Source organism: Medicago sativa, chromosome 6 (genome assembly GCF_051527215.1).
Source record: "Medicago sativa cultivar Bolivia chromosome 6, Bolivia_mono, whole genome shotgun sequence".
Classification (NCBI taxonomy): domain Eukaryota; kingdom Viridiplantae; phylum Streptophyta; class Magnoliopsida; order Fabales; family Fabaceae; genus Medicago; species Medicago sativa.
Window position 1 is genome coordinate 31,795,738 of NC_140754.1, and position 17,444 is coordinate 31,813,181.

The 17,444-nt window shown below is 33.2% G+C and overlaps 2 protein-coding genes across 3 annotated transcripts; one reads left to right on the forward strand and one right to left on the reverse strand.

Moving 5' to 3' along the window:
• Positions 1-436: 436 nt before the first annotated feature.
• On the reverse strand, positions 437-3,410 carry LOC146914542 (uncharacterized). The gene is made up of 5 exons (XM_085717390.1): positions 3,254-3,410; positions 3,074-3,157; positions 2,935-2,991; positions 2,706-2,834; positions 437-698 (listed from the first exon to the last, which is right to left on the reverse strand). Exons 1-5 carry the CDS (start codon positions 3,281-3,283, stop codon positions 675-677), a joined length of 324 nt encoding a protein of 107 aa, XP_085573516.1. The 5' UTR covers positions 3,284-3,410; the 3' UTR covers positions 437-674.
• Positions 3,411-5,688: 2,278 nt separating this feature from the next.
• On the forward strand, positions 5,689-7,700 carry LOC146914543 (arginine--tRNA ligase, cytoplasmic-like). 2 transcript variants are annotated; one of them, XM_085722173.1, is made up of 5 exons: positions 5,689-5,832; positions 6,306-6,484; positions 6,688-6,772; positions 7,047-7,295; positions 7,403-7,700. In XM_085722173.1, exons 1-4 carry the CDS (start codon positions 5,830-5,832, stop codon positions 7,098-7,100), a joined length of 321 nt encoding a protein of 106 aa, XP_085578299.1. In that variant the 5' UTR covers positions 5,689-5,829; the 3' UTR covers positions 7,101-7,295; positions 7,403-7,700. The 2 variants fall into 2 exon arrangements, with proteins under 2 accessions (XP_085578299.1, XP_085578300.1); XM_085722174.1 differs by having other exon boundaries at positions 7,047-7,198.
• The last annotated feature ends 9,744 nt before the right edge of the window (positions 7,701-17,444 follow it).

Consider the following 17,444-nt stretch of genomic DNA (forward strand, 5'->3'; position numbering starts at 1 on the left):
TAATTGGTATTCACTGATACAGTACATGTGGATTCCATATTTTTACTAAACAAAAATATGTATGCTTGCGAGTTTTACACATCATTCTGTGTTCATGTCTTACTCCACAATTTTTTCTTCTTTATTTGTCAAACATGAAGACTGCATCCAAAAGCGAGGCTTTTGAGAGCAAATGGAAAATATAGAACTGCATCAAACCATTTATTGATGAAAAAGGGAAACAGTGCTCAGAGTGTTTTGGTCATGAATAGAAACAGAAATGAAGGAATAAAAGAATTTCTGAGATGATTCAATGAAGAATGAAGGTACTAACGAAAATATGTATACTTCGAATATAGTCCATGTTAATTTGATACTTTTACTAACGAAAATATGTATACTTGCGAATTTTACACATTCTTTTGTGTTCTTGTCTTCAATCACAATTTTTTTTCTTTCTATTTTCACTTAGTTGCCACAGTATCATAACCTTAAAAACCAAAATAAAATTGAATAAAGTTCACAGCCATCTACAACAGAAAAATACATGTACGCAAAATTGGTTGGACTAAAAGACCTCAAAATTGAACTGACAGTAACAGTTGCAATTCCAAACTTGACTTTAGGTTAGCGCAAAACGAACATGTTGTGAAGTTCATATTCCAAAATTGAGACTGCTTCAAATGTTGTCAAATCTAGAGAGTCTCAAAGATGAAGACCTGCATCCAGAAGAGAGGATTTTGAGGGCAAATGGAAAACAAAGAGCTGCATCAAACTGATAAACCAATCATATCGCAAAAATGGGAAACAATACTCAGTGTTTTGTGCATGAATAGAACGAAAATATTGGACGAAAATAAGGTTTTTGTGACAGAAGAAGAGCTATGATACAATGGACAATTAAGGTTTTAGTCAGAAGAAGATGTTAATATAAGCATGGTGGCCCATAACCCACAGGTCCCTAGATCTGGAAACCATTAGCCGGATAGTTGGACACACGCTCTTACATGCTTATTTAGCGACGACGCGTGGGGCTCAAGCACAAGGGAAAAAGTGGCGCGTGGAGGCGCATTCATCGGAAGATGGCAGCGGAGAAATAGTCGCCGTGCACGCCGTATGATTACAACAATTAACATCATAAATCTGCGTGCTTGATAATCAATATAATATGAAAAATAATCAACCGTTATACAGGTTATGGGTACATGTCATACCTTCAAATGGCAATAATGACTCTTTGATTTACCTCAAAAGAGAAAATAAAAGAAAAAACAGTTTGAGACCCAGAATAAGATTCATAAATCATATATTTTTTTTTTATTTTGAAACGGCAAAATATTATTAGCCAACAAGCCCGTGCAAGAAGCACTAATAAGCTCGGGTGAGAAAAAAAACAAACAAGGGGAAATCGATTGCCACAACAACATCGGCTCGAACAAAAACCCCTAAAAAACCACCCCAAACAATTGGAACAAACCAAAAGAGTGATGGCGCAGGAATATACCCATGAAAAACCACAAGCATACCCTTGCGTCAACACCCAACAGCCTACCCTGCTAAAGAACAGCCTAAACACTTTGAAGGAGACAACGAGCACCTCCCAAAAACACAAGCAAAGACCTCCAAAAAGCTGCCCAGCAAGCACTACCTAATAGCGCTACAGAGAGCGGCCAGCAGCACTATTAAAGACCAATCAGAAACCAAAAGAAAAAAGGATGCATAAACAGCCACCCACCCAAGGACACAACAGCAGCCGCACATCAAAAGGCCCTGCACACAAAGAGAACCGAATTGCTGGAGAGCTCACCCACACAACATGACCAGCTGCAACAAAACCAGAAGTAGCAGCAGCGCACCAAACAAAAGACCAGCCAGCTAAATACGCATACTAGCCCTTCGGAGACAACTTTGGGGGTCCCAACACCACTCATAAAATTCATCCTATGTAACATCCATTTCCAAGATAAAACCTTTATTTCCTCCACAAGATTAACCCCATTAAATATCTTATCATTCCTAGCTTTCCACAAAACCCATATAGTTGTAAGCCAAATCAACCGGAGACCTTTCCGAAGATTTTTATTTGAAGCCCTCCCACTCCAACACTCCCAAAGGACAAAAAGATTCGGAGGAATAACAAAAAAACTCTCTAACCACCCCATCAAATTATACCACACCTTACAATGCAAGAAAAGGTGAATAGCTGATTCTTCCGCTCCATTACACATTGGGCATAACGTTGATTCTTCCGGAGGTAGCACATTCCGTAAGGCAAGGTTATCCTTTGTTGGAACACGGTTAAGTAGTACTTTCCAAGCAAAAGCTACAATCTGGAACTCTTTGTTGGAACACCGTTGACATGTGGTTTTCATCATCAGAAATAGTATTTACTAACGACACGAATTAAATATACTTACCAAACAGAAGCAAGCAAGTAAAGTATATGTGTAGACAACAGAACATAGACATATGAACATCCAATAATGCAGAGAAACTTAAAAGTAAAGCTAGCATGTACATGAAGGGAAAAGATATGATACACAAACACTACACGCTGGTGTCACAAATTATACAATAGCATGCATGTGCACGTTATTATGAAAAAAAATATAGCAGCATATGAAATACACAAACAAACAGAGGAGGGATATGCTCAAAACTCATTATAAACAATAAATTGTAACAATTGTACACCCTGCCTTAACCATTGCTGATAGTAATAATACCTGAATACGTTCCGTGGTAACAGTTTCATCCAAGTTGGACAAAAAGAGTTTGGTGACAACTTTTGGTAATCGATGAACATGAGCGCCATGCTCACGAACAAAGTCACGCATGGCAATTCTTTCCATCTCCTGCATTTTCATTTAAAAATCAAAATCAAAAGCAATAAAATTAAAATTAAAATTGTTTTGTGTTATGTTAATAGAATAGTTGAATCGTGAAATGATGTACCATAAGGTCGGGGGTTGGTCCGGAAAAGGGGCTCCTCGAGGCATCACTTTCAAAATTCTGCATTTTCATTTAAAAAAATAATTAAAATTGTTGTGTTATGTTAAAAGAATCGGAAAAATGATGATACTCCATACCATACCATAAGCTCATTCTCAGACATGGATATGACATTGGGGTTTGGTTCGTACAAGTGGCTGCTACTCCTGACTTCTTTGTCCAACTCCTGCATTTTCATTTAAAAATCATGAAGTGAATGAATCGTGAAATGAATGGTTCATAAAATTGTTTTGTAAAAGAATCGTCAAATAGAATGATGTACCATAAGAATGGTGTGCTTGTTTGTTGACATCTTTTAGGGTTTGTTTTGAGAGTGTGAAGAATACAGAGAGAGAGATCTCCTCCTGTGGTTTGTAAGGAAAAGAAGAGAAGAAGTTAGTGTTGTTGCGTTTGTGTGAAGAAGTTTCAGAAACGGAGAAGAATCGCTTTTTCGATTTGAGCTTAGTCATTTTGGGCCTAATTTTTCAAGAGCAGTTATTTGCACCCCCGTTTCTAGTTGTAGACCTACTTTTTACACTAAAGGATGTAAAAATTGATTGTTGTTGTTATCCTATGATGGGTTGGATATATAAAACTTAAATTGATATCTATGAATTTCGTGTTGTTGTGATTTTTCAGCGGCGGTGGATCGCGTTGTTGTTGTTGTTGTGTTTTTTAGGTTTTTGGAATTTTTTAGAGGGAGAAGAAGAATGAAGATGATGAAGACTTGAGGAGAAAGAAGAAGATGGAAGATGATGAAAAGTAAAAAAAAAAATATGTCGTGATGGTGCACTATTAGATACAATGGACCTGCAGTCAAGTGGTTAAAATCACATCATACATATTATACATTAAAAAACTAACGGTGAGGACTAACTTCACTAACGAAGGTGTACATGAGGGACTAAACGGAAACAAATTTGAGTTATAAGACCAAATTGAAAACAACAAATAAGTTGAGGGACCAAAGGTTCAATTAAGCCTTTTTTTTTAACTTTTAACTAAATGTTATATTAGATAAATCAATCATTGTAAATTAATCACATGTATATCAAACTCCGGTGGTAAAGGAGTGCCCTATTCAAGTGGGAGACTTGAATTCAATTCTTGTTTTTCCCATTTTAACTTTTCAAATATATTATTTTAACTAAAAATACGATAAAAAAATGCACAATGCAAATGCTGAAACAGAGTACCTGACGTAAAATCAAATAGTATGTACCATTATCCCTACAATTTTTTTATAAATAATTATTGTGAAAAATAATATATCTACACTAAAGAAATTACCCCCTCAAAAAATTACTTCTGGCTCCGCCATTGATGCAGACCTACAATCTCATTGATTTTGTGAGACCAGGTCCACCCTGCTCTCACCCTAAATTTCATTCTATAAAAAAAATTATAAAGTCAATTCTTTAAAAAGTAACATTCAATGGTTGCTAAGAGAAAAAATGATGCATAAAAATTAAACAACCGATCATATTTTTACTATCTTACATAAAAAAAGGGATTTATATAAGTAGCAATTTTTTATGTAGAAAATTGACTTTAAAACATTGATAAAAAAAATATTTATATCTATATATTGCTTTCTCAAGAAAAGAAAAGAAAAACTTGCTTCCTCCCCACATGTTATTCTTGCATTTTTCTTAGAGGGATTCTTTGCATTTCTTGTATCCTCCATAAGATATCTGTGGATAAGATTTCAGTAACAACGAAATTAATTTAGTTTGAGGCTGTGACTATGTAAGAGTTTCTATGCTCCTTTTTCTTTTCATTAAAAAAAAGAGTATATAGTGAGTATAAATATTTTCGCATAACATAATTTTCAAATTTTTTTTTACTAAATAATAAAGACATATATATAGTATTATTTTGTAGACATATTTACTGAAAGTTGCAACTCGAAGATTTACTGCTTTATCTGTTACCAAAACTCAACAATCTTCATCACCTTCACTCAGTTCTAAAACTCAATTATCTCCTTCTACCTTATCTATTGTAAGTCTTCATTATTCAATTAATTCACTTATTTACTACTAATTACTTCATTAATTCGATTAATCTGATTAAGAGACTGTTTGTTACGGATTATAGAAAAGTGATTTTGATACTTAATTGATTTTTAGAGATAGTGTTTTTAGTGTGTCTTTGGTTTTGCGGTGACAAGAATATATTTTGAGTGAATTCATTTTGGCTAAAATAAATTTATTTATATAACTTATTTGGATTGACTGGGTAATGTTGGCTTGGGACCTTGGAGTATCCTCCTCCTCAAGGTCTCAGGTTCGTTTAGCTCATTAAAAAGAAAAATATAAAGTTATTTATGTTTGGATGCGCATTCATGTAAAAGTGAGTTGAATAATTAATTTGAGTGTAAAAATCGATTGTACAAGCTAAAAGTTACATCCCTCAAAAAAAAAAAAAAAAAAGCTAAAAGTTACAAATTCTAGATTCAAGTTAGAATCATTTAATTAATTCGATTTAGTGTCCGTTTGTCACGGATTATGAAAAAATGTGGTTTTAATAATTTAGAGCTTGGTTGTTACGGATTGTAAAATAAAGTGATTTTGATACTCAATTTTTAGAGTTTTTGAAAAAAAGCGGAAGCTGCTTTGTGTTTGTTTATCGGAATGAAGATCACTTTTTAAAGAAAATCAATTATGAAAAAAATGATTTTTTGAGAAGCTACTAAAAACGTCATCTCATTTGAGGCAGTTTTTGACTTGTAGTATGCATTAATTTTTATCTCAGAGTGGGGATACCAGGTATCGCAAGGCATGGCAACAAATTTGTGATATTAGTAGGGCTGAGTTTGATAAGGTCTATCAACGTCTTGGAGTTCAATTGGAGGAAATGGTAAGGGTTCTAGTTTTGTGTTTTTAATTATTTGTGGATTTTATCCATGATGTCTATGTTTTGTACCTTCCAGGAGGAATTTCTGAACTGTTTTAGTACCATGCATTATCGGATTATTATGAATTCTATACATGCTTGGTATTAGTTTGGTTTGTTAGAAATTCTGACAGATGCTTTGCTTTTTAAATTTATCACGTGGCTTAGATTCTAACTGTTTTTTTGTTGGAGTTACATTCTCAAATGAGATGAAAATAAGGATTTCGTTTGAAACACAATTCCACTACAGCGTTTGCAGTGAAAATTATCATTATTGTGGATGAAGGGACATTGCTTTTTACTGACAATCATTAATGTCATGATGTGCGATTAATGCATCACTAAATTTATGTTGCAGTAATTACAGATGTTTCTTACTTCAATCAGTGATTTTTACAATTTTTTTACGGCGTACTGAATGATATGTTTGACCACAGGGAGAGAGCTTCTATAATCCATATATCCCCGGGGTCATTGAGAAGCTGGAAAAATTAAGATTGGTTGAAGATAGTGATGGTGCTCGTGTGATATATGTTGAGGGTGTAAATATACCAATTATTGCTGTGAAAAGAGATGGTGGCTACAACTATTTTTCAACCGATCTCGTATCACTTTGGTTAGTTTTCTTCTTACAGGTTTTCTTTACATATTTTTGAGTGATCAAACTTTGTTATTAATAAAAATTTATTAATTATTATATGCCAAATTTTTTTTTTATGCCTATTTCTATTTTTCTATTATTATCTAAGAATAGAACATGAAATATATTGACTTAGGAAAATAAACTGTTTGTTTATCTGAGCTATTTGAACCATGTAGGTATCGTCTAAATAAAGAAAAACTCGAGTGGATTGTGTATGTTACTGATATTGGGCAACAGCAACACTTTGATATGCTATTTAAGGTATATCTCAAGTCATGATTTTCATGGTATATTATGGTTACCACATTATATTGTTGTTGTCACTATCTTTTTTACTTGATTGATAAGTTGTTATCAACTTCTATGGGTTTTGCTGATATCACCCTTAAATAATAATTATCTGTTAAAGTGCTTTTATTGGATCAGTCGTTTCATTTTCTTTGCTTTTTTTTGAAAGAGAATAATCACCGACTAGTGCTACTGCTAATATTTCAATGAGTTAAAATGGCAGAGTTCCCCTTTGATTTTCCTTCAGGCCTTTAGGCGTGCAGGTTGGCTTCCACGGAATGAGAACGCTTATCCAAAATGACGGAAAACGATTTAGGAGTCGGAGCAGTGAGGTTGTTCGTTGGGTTGATTTGCTTGAGGAAGCTAAAAGGCGCTGTAAAACTGCCCTTCTTGAACGTGGTAATGTACAAGTTGTTTATGCTTGATCAAGATCTATGAATGACTGTGCCTATTTTATTTTCCTTTGGTGAGGTTTTAGTGTCTAGACATCAGAAAGGTAACATTCCATATTCTATATTCTTCTAGATACAACTAATGATTGGTCGCAATATGTCTTCAGAAAGGTAACATTCCATATTCTATTTTCCTTTTCTGCTTGTACAGATTCAGGAATGAAAGTGTTTCGAATATGTCTTCACCCTGCTGGACTCGGATCTTTGTTATTAGTGCGTCGCAATAAGAAAAAAATATTTCTGGTATGCACTTTTAAGCAGTATTGCTGTCATGTGGTGGAAATCAACACTGTATGTTCTTCAAGTTGAAAGAGGGTGGTGGTGATGAATGTATTGAATAACTATTTCTAAATTCAGTAGCAGTTCCAATAAGTTTGACGTAATTTGTCAATGTGGAAGTTATATTTTGCTATGAAATCAATAAAAATAGACCAAAGGATTCAAAATGATTTACCATGATTTGTCACATTTTTTTATCATTTGTTCAAGTTTTCGTTTAGTAGCTGTATCAAATTTTTTTAGAATTTATTTCAGTCGAAAATATGCTGAAAGTTGGTTCATAAATCTTAGCTCAACTGATCAAAATATTATAATCGATCAGATATTATGATCAGATGTTGTTCAACCGACCAAAATATTAAATTGATTGGATGTTGTGGTCGGTGTTTGAACCTCTCTCCATTTGTGCGGCGACTTTATATGTTTGTTTCCTCTTATTTTTGTTGGTGTTACTAGTCGAATTTTGGATTTTCTGTGTGCCATAAAATTGTGTGCTTTTAAATTGCACTGATAAGAAAAATTATTCTTCTTTTGATACATGTGTAACACCATGCCTCTTACGTGCCATGATTTCTGCCTTCTTCGCTGTTAGGAGGACACATCTCCTTTTTTTTTTTTTTTCTGTACCTATAATAAAAAATAAAGTTTAGATGAGTTCAATGGTTGATAAAAGAACTATAGAAAACCGGGATAAAAAAAAGTATTCTAATTTTTACATTAAAAAAATTACAATTGTTCACGAGGTTGTTGGTACGTGGATCTTGATTCTAAATAGATCGACGTCGATCTATTTAGATGTTCATTATTTATACTTTTTTGTAACTGGTTACGGGCCCTTACACGGGTTCGTTAGGTTGTGCTCGTGATGAGTTGGTTTTTGTTAGGATTAAGGTTGATTCACTTGTTTTTGTTGTGAATTCGATGAAAAATCACACCAATAATATACATGATGTGTGGAGGAAGGGATAATCAGGAAACCAAAAAACAAAGTGTATGGAACAATTATAAACACAAACAAAAGTAGAAAACAACAGGAGAAAAGAAGAGAGAACACAAAAGAATTTGTTGACCCAGTTCGGTCCAAATTGACCTAGTATGAGGGAGAGAGCAGCCATCCGTTTCACTATATGATGAGTAACTTTACAAAAGAGTTATCAATGGGTTACAAGAATAAGTCTCCCGCCTAATTCTACCCAAAGCTCCAATCTCTTCCCATAACCAACAAGAGACTCAATCCTAATAGTGTTTTCCAAGGTGAATCAACCCTCAAACCCTAGTGTTTGTTGCCAAAGAGACAAACTCTATACAAACTCTAGTTTTGTTGTTGTCATTTTAAACCCTTGTTTCAGCCCGCTCTATCTCAAGGTTTACTCTGATACAAAGTCTATATTTATAGTAAAAGTATCCCTTATAAATTGGAACCAAATCAGGCCCATAAAAATACATTTTATTTTTATTCTTCCGCGCGAAATCGTGCTCCGATTTTGCCAGATCGTGCTCCGATTTTTTACGAATGGAAAGTGCCAATTCTGCTCCAAAAATCGTACTCCGATTTTTCAAATCGTGCTCCGATTTTGACAGCTTCAACAAACTTCAATTTCTCTAATTTTGAGTCACTTTCACAACAGTTTTATTACGGTATATTTCCCTTCAAGTTGTACGTGAGTCAGGTCCGTCTATATCACTAGTCTTTGTATCTCTTTATTTTTTTCTTTAATATATTTCGCCTTTGCTAAAAAAAAAAAATAATGTTATTTATATTATTTAAAATTTAATATTTTTCATTTTAAGTTTTTAATAAAGGTGAATACATCTTAGTATAAAAGTACGTTACTCTATCTTTCATTTATATTTTTTTCTATACGTGTGAATTAATCAATAAAGAAAGTTATTTTGGTGTACAGTGAGTTTGTATATTACCTTTTGAGCATAAAGAATTGATGCTTGAATTAAGAAGTTAAAATGAAGGAAATAGAGACAGCAGCAATAGGTTGTGTAATAGGTGTGTGTGCTTTGGTATCTGGAGGGTGCAAATTTGTGAGGTCTATATTATCCAAGCTAAGCGAGTTGTGTGGAAACGGTGCTGAAAGGAGTGAACAAAGAGAAGCTGAAGATGCAAGTTAAAGATAATAGCATATTGATAAGCTGGGAGAGGGTGAAGTACTCCAACAACATTATAATATGGAGGAAGTTATTTTCTTACCGTTGCAAAACCTTTATATATCTCAATGTGAGCGTTTTGCAACTACTTTATGGAGTTTATGGAAGAGTAGAAACGTGAGACTTTGGCCGCATGTAGACGAGACAAGCAACCAGGTCTTGGACCTTATAAATGCAATGTATACGCTTCATATATATTCTTCCTATTTAAACAAGGTGAGTATTTGTATGTGTATCTGCAATGAAACTTATAGTTTTGTATTTGACAAGACTCTTTTGGCACTCCCCAATGTGTCTTGTGGAGGTTGGAGAAGTATTCAGACTCTATCATGTTATACTTTAGGTGACTGACCTTCAACTAGATAATATGACTTACTCTTAATTGAAATAATTGAACAACTTTTAAGAAGGAAGCACAAATATTATTCAATTTTAAAGTGTTATGAATGGTTATAAACAATTTTATACTTTATTTTTTTAAAATTTTCATGTTGAGTTTAGTCAAAGACAAACTAATGAAGTTTACTTATGCCTTAGCGAATGTAGCCTTATATTTAGCTAGGTTCTATTAGGGGTGTTCAAAACCAAACCAATCCAATAAAAAAACCTCTAAATCGAACCAACTCAAACCGAATCCGCAAAAAACTGCATTTGGTTTGGATGTATTCGGTTCACTATTTTACTCAACCGCATGATTTGGTTCGGTTTACAGTTTTTATTTTGCCAACCGAACCAAACCGCAACATAAGAAAATTCCTAATTCAACCTATGTCACTTAAACAAATACTCATAGAAACTTTTAAACAAAATGACATATTTTTTTCTTTTGTTAAGTTTCTTCTTTGTTTTTTATTTCAAAAATATATTTATATACTACTTGAAATTTTACAGAATGATAAAATCTCAGTATTTTATATTTCTTACATAATATAATTACTTTTTGTCTACGCTTTTAATTTCGTCTATATTGTTTGGTGAAAATACAATTATAATTAATGTCGGATGAAATTTAAAATATTGTCGGAAACATTGCTGGAAATATGTTATGTTATAGCTTTGTAACTCGATTTTAATGTTGGAAATAAAAAATGGTATGGTCTTGAAAAAAACCGCACCAACCGATCTAACCCAAACTACATTGGTTTGGTTTGGTTTGGTTTTTATTTTAGAAGTCAATTGAACCAAATCGAACACATGTTTTTTTATTTTGCGGTTCGGATAACTTTTAACCTCAAAATCAAACCAATCCGCATCACAAACACCTCTAGGTTCCATTGTCATGATATACAGTCATGTATTTGCGATTTGATATCTAATAAAATGCTATAAACTTATTCCATAAAAACAATTAGAATTGTTTTAAATTTTTATATAACGGTAGATAAGTGTAGAGTTATTTTTAGGACTTTCTAATCAAAACTCACTTATAATTATTTCACTATTTTTCTATGATAGAAACAATTCTAGAATTTCAAAATTTCAACTTGAATCTAGATTTCTCTAATTTCAAACTATTAATAATATTGTTTCTCCATGTACTGGCAAGAAGGACAATTGTTTCCACCCCGCTTGTGTTATTTCAATAAGGGCGGTCATTGTGGTCGGTGATATTGGTCAATGACAATGTCATAAGTGTACAAAAAACAAAAAAAACTTGTGAAAGAAAGAGAAGAAATCCACTTATGACATTGTGGTTGACCAATGTTATTAATATCACCAACCACAATGTCATCCAAGTCCTATCTCTTTTCTTGAAGCCACACGTTTATGACATGGGATTAGTCAATGTTAACGGCGTGGACATATAAATGGTACTCATTCCGTTTTATAATGAATGTCGTTTAAGATTTCAAGACTCGTTAAGAAATAAAATGAAATGAAATAATCATTAGACATAACAATTTTACTAAATTGCCCCTACTTTATAAGAAAAAGACAAACTTAAAGTTGCATTGAAAATTGTGAGAGAAAAATTGGAGTATTTATTAAGGGTAAATTTAGAAGAAAAAAAATTAAAATTGTATTAAAAATGTAAAGTGACATTCATTTTAAATCATTTTTTTGGTTAAAGTGACACTCATTTTTGAAACTGAGGGAGTAACAAAAAAGACATAGTCCTTGTGAATGATGCTTTTACTACTCAAACGAAAAACGTACACATGAGCATTTATGTTCATGTCTTCATCCTAATTTCTTTTATTCTCTATTTTTCATTTACTTGCCTCATTATTAATTATCATAACCCTACAAGAGAAATAAAATCGATCGAAGTTTACAGCCATCTACTACATCAGAACATGAGAGTACAACGGATGAAATTCCAACATTGACTTAGGTAAGTCCCGAAAGAACATGTTGTGAAGTTAATACTCCAAAGATAAGCTTCAATTAAGTAAAAAAATATTTTAAAATTTATACAATCATTTTATATATTCTTTTTTACCACAAATATATATTTTTACCACAAATTTTTTTTTTTTTTTACAATGACAGCAAAATAATTTTCTATTCTGAAAAATACGTAAAAATATCTATCAACTGAAAATGAAAAAAAGATTTACTTCAAAGCTAAAATAATCAAGGAACAAATGTCGTATTTGTTAGGGTTTGTTTGGTTCGAGAGTTTTGGAGGGTAGGGGAGGGGAGCAAATTTTATTGCACTGCCAAAATTATCCTTAGATTAATTTAAAATCTCAATATTATCCTTATAACAACATTTATTATTATTCGGTTATATATTATCCTTGAAACAACTTTAATTATTATTATTATTATTATTATTATTATTATTATTATTATTATTATTATTATTATTATTATTATTATTATTATTATTATTATTATTATTATTAGCTTGCAACAACTTTTCTTTGTAATAATAATAATAATAATAATAATAATAATAATAATAATAATAATAATAATAATAATAATAATAATAATAGATTGTATTATCTTGCAACAACTTTTATTCCATATTATTAACAAATTTTCTTTGTAACAACTATTATTACTACTTGTAACAACCTTATTACTAATCCATTATTCCATCGTCTACATCGTGTTGTTATCGATTACATCATCATTGTTTCGTTACTTTATTATCCTTATTTAATTAAGTTTAAGGGTATAACAGTAAAATAATTTTAAAATTCCTCCCCTCCCCTTGCGAACCAAACACATTTTTAATTAAAATATCTCCCCTTCCCTCCCCTCCACTAAAATCCCTCCCATCCCCTCCTGATTCTCGAACCAAACAGACCCTTAGTCTCTCATATGTGAACTTGCTCCAACAGACAAATAATAAACTCGAACGCGTGGAAAAGAATCAAGAAAAGATTCTGACGGAAGTCGCCACATAAATCGAAGAAGCTCAGCAAAAAAAAATCACGATATAAAGATGACTTAACTTCACCCTCAAGATATAATTCACTTTTCACAACACTTTCTACAAACTATTTCTCAATTCCATTACTGACTTGAGTGTTGGAGTAGAGCTGTCAAAACGGACGACCCGACCCTAAACGGGCCGGCCCTAACGGGCTTTGGGTTTTATCGGGTCGGGCCAAAAAGCCAAGTTGGAAAACGGGCTTGAAATATACTACCCGAGCCCGACCCTACACGGGCCGTGTAACAGCCCGATTTTCGTTAGATTTATTTTATTATTTATTTTTGTGTGTTATATGTGCTCTTTTGTGATTATTTGCCTCTGTGTGTATTTTTGATTGGGAATCGTAGAATTCGGTGTTAGAAGGGTATTTTAGTCATTTTGGACTTAGGGGCATTTTGGTCATTTTGAGAGTTGGGGTAATTTTGTAATTTTGCAGAAAGTTATTTTTTTAGTGTTTAGTGAGAGTTATTATTTTACCAAGTTACTAGAGAGGGTGTAGTAAATATTTTAATTACCGTTAAGTGACCGTTAGTGTTATAATTTACCATTAAGTGAGTAGTGACATTTTGTGTGTTAGAATAGAAATGGGTTAGGCCCATTAAGGTTTGTGAGGTAAGCCCAATTGAGTAGAGCATGTATATAAACTCTAGTTGTTGGTGGAAATTAGGTTTTACAACATTTCACATTTCATTTCATTGGAGAAGAGAAGAGATAGAGGCTAGAGAGAAGAACAACAACAAGGGTTAGAAGGCAAAGAGGGGATTCAACACCTAGGAGCTAAATTGAAGCTTGGGTTAGAAAATCTTGGTGTTAGAGGTAAGAGGGTTAGATTTCAACCATAATTCACATCTTTTTCTTTTTACCCATTTTGTGAAATTGTTGAATTGAGCCTAATTGATTGTAAATTCGTGTATATGTTTTGATGCAATGTTTGGGTATGTAAATTAAATGTTAATTGAGTTGTTGATGATGAAATTACATGCTTAAGTTGTGGTTATATGTATGCTTTGCATTTTTGTCCAAAAATGATGATATGATGTGTTGTTGTGATGAATTGTTGATAAGTTCATGGTGATTAGTTGCTGTTGTGGTTGAGAGATGTTGTTGTTGATGATTACAACATTGGGTAATCATAATGATGAAGTTTGTTATGAACTTGTGTTGTTTTTGAAGTTTTGATGAAAAATGGGTCAAATGATGATTTTTGTTTAGAGAATGTTTTAGGACAAATTTGATATGCATTTGTGTGTCTTTTCATGTTTAGAAATGTTTGGATGAACCTTGGGATCAAATTTGGGCATTGGAGAGTCAAAATTGGGGTTTTGGGGGTGAAAATGGCTCTTTTTCCCGAGACTGGACTGTCATAACTCGCAGCTGCGAGCAAGCTTACTCGCAACGGCGAGTAACTGCTAACTCGCAGTGGCGAGTAGACCTACTTGCAGTGGCGAGTAGACCTACTCGCAGTGGCGAGTTGTCACAGGACAGGGTTCCTGTTTTGCACTCTCGCATCTTTTTCGCTCGTTTCAGTCGTAAACTGGTTTTTGGTGCAAACATGAAAATTGTAGATAATATTTTTATCTTTCTAAGGGTGTTGGTTTGACTTGAATACGATTTTTGGTTTGCAAGTTATGGGGAAAATACTCTTGAAACGTTTTGTCGAAAATCCCTCATAACTAGTTCTAAGTCGACCCAATCCTTGTGGAATGTTTTTAATCTTTGAAACTTGATTTTTAAGAGTGCAACTAAGGTGGCTAAACTGTGATGTAGTAAACCTACTTGTTTTTACTTAGAAATTGGGAAATTCTTTGAAAAATGATAATTGAGACGAACTTTGTGATTTTTATGAATTCGTCGTATTTGGCCGATGAAATGCTTATGTAACCTCTACTGCACGTATATGTGACTGGTGAGAACACATGGCATAGGCAATTGATCTTGTTTACTTGGTTTTGACTTAAATGTTCAATTAATTTAATTGTTGTGATTTTGAGAGACGAACTTGACTAAAGATGACTTTTGAGAACCAATTGATTGTGAATCCTTTATGAAGTATTGTTATATGTTATGTGAAGATAATTGGTGATGTATTTATGTGACAACTTCATGTTGTGTGATTTTTGATGTTGTTGGTGATTGTATATATGTTAAATTGGTGGTGAATTGTTGATGATTGCATATATACAAGTATTGGTGATGGTGAGGTGATTATTGTTTGTGTGGACATATGCATTTGTAGTTGAGTCATATGTTCATGCATTCATGACTGATGGTGGTGGATTTTATATCCAAGACTGATGGTGGCGGATTTTATATCTAATTGAGGTGAGTACGATGTTTTTGTTGCATCGAAGGTGACGACCTGGAGGTGATTGGTACCACATGCATCTAGATGAGTCTAGAATCATTGCATAAACTGTTGGTGGATTGAATTGCATTGCAATGTGTTTTATGATTGATTGCTAACTGTAATTTGTGGATTGAATTATTGAGGGTTAATTGTTGATTGACAAGGTGAATTTGAGATATGTGTATGATACACTTGTTGAGATGATCTTGGAATGATGGTAAAGAATAATGTGCATGTGATGTAGATACTTGTGAATATATGTATGGATTGTTATTCTTGAATATATTCTTTCATTTCCAATGTTCATGATAAATGTTTTTCGTGGATTATGATGATGTAATGCTAACCCTCAATGGTTTACCACCTACCTTTCTGTATGGACGGGTAGATGGAGTGCAGGATGCTTAGTTGTTTGCTTGATGATGCCGAGGAGCGGAGTTCCTCTTTTTCATGCAAGTGTCTAGATTAGGGCTCTGATCTAGGATAGTTCTTGCATGTTGTTTTATTTTGACTATGTATTTCGGAGTTGTTGAGATATTTTGTTATTCGAGATTTGGAGGATACAATTGTATCATGTTGATATTTGGAGATGTGTTTTATGATTTATATGTCTGTTCCGCTGCTATGTTGTGTAACATGATCTTTACGCATGTATGTTTTGTGTTTATTTCGAAGACGTAGCATCTATTTCTAGAATATGTTTGATGTATTCGCGCTTTTTACCGCTTATTAGAAATAGGGTGTTACAGGCCGCGGGCTAACGGGTCGGCCCGTATTAAAAATTACATTTTTTTATATAAAAAAGTACTATAAGGTACTCCTATAATTTTTTTATAAATAATATTTTTAATATGTTTAAATAATGTCTAGCACAAAAATAAATTGTAAACATTTTCGTACACTAGTCGTAAACTAAAACGGCGAGGAAAACAATTTTAAATAAATTAGATACGTTATGGTTATAGATATTTATATATTCGATCTTTAAAATTATAAATAACGAAACGAGTAAATATAATTTTATATTACATTTATATGTGTTAATTAATTGAATTTTCACTTTTATTTTCTACTTTGATGATCAACTAACTAAAGAATTATTTGAAAAATATATATAATTTATAGGATTTTTTTTGTTATGCGGGCTAACAGGTTACCCGCGGCCCGTTCAGGCTAGCCCTAACGGGTACCGGGCTTTTTAGGGCCGGGCTAAAACGCCCTATTAAAATTCGGGCTCAATATTTAAGGCCCAAGCCCTATAAATAATCGGGGGCCGGGAGCGTGCTAACGTGCCTGCAAGCACATTTCGTTCTACCGTAAAGACTCGTCGCCACCGTACCAGAGCAAGTTCCACCAATGTTGCCTCTCATCCATCTTCACCGGACAGATCAAAAAGTATATAAAAAATTTACAACAATTTTTTTCAAAAAATATAGTCATATACTATATAATTTTAGGTAATATAAATTATAGGTAAAGCTAAGATGGGTAACGCACGCTTGTGATTTAAGCAAATGTGATGTTGAAAAGTTCTTGTATAAAAAAGCAAAGGGTCTTGCTAATATATTTTAGTGCAGATGAAGTATTTTATATACCATTTGGGACATAAAGTGTGATGCATGAATTCATCTCTAAAAGAAGTTAAAATGAAGGAAATAGAGACCGCAACAATAGGTTGTGTAATAGGAGTATGTGCTTTGGTATCTGGAGGGAGCAAATTTGTGAGGTCTACACTATCCAAGTTGAGCGAGTTGTGTGGATACGGTGCTGGAAAAGTTGAACAAAGAGAAGCTGAAGATGCAAGTTGAAGATAATAGCATACTGGATAAGCAGGGAGAGGGTGAAGTACTCCAACAACATTATAATATGGAGGAAGTTATCTTCTTACTGTTGCAAAACCTTCATACATCTCAAAGTGATCATTTTGCAACTACTTTATGGAGTTTATGGAAGAGTAGGAACACGAGACTTTGGCCGCACTTAGACGAGACAAGCAACCGGGTCTTGGAGCGAGCA

Excerpts from the sequence above, each read along its gene's own strand:
- LOC146914542 (XM_085717390.1), bottom strand. The coding sequence starts at position 3,283 with ATGTCAACAAACAAGCACACCATTCTTATG. Across the intron at positions 2,835-2,934 it reads GACCAACCCCCGACCTTATG|GAGATGGAAAGAATTGCCAT; the intron begins GTACATCATTTC and ends ATGAAAATGCAG. Across the intron at positions 699-2,705 it reads TTACCACGGAACGTATTCAG|GTCTTCATCTTTGAGACTCT; the intron begins GTATTATTACTA and ends TTCTGGATGCAG.
- LOC146914543 (XM_085722173.1), top strand. Across the intron at positions 6,485-6,687 it reads ACCGATCTCGTATCACTTTG|GTATCGTCTAAATAAAGAAA; the intron begins GTTAGTTTTCTT and ends TGAACCATGTAG. Across the intron at positions 6,773-7,046 it reads ACTTTGATATGCTATTTAAG|GCCTTTAGGCGTGCAGGTTG; the intron begins GTATATCTCAAG and ends ATTTTCCTTCAG.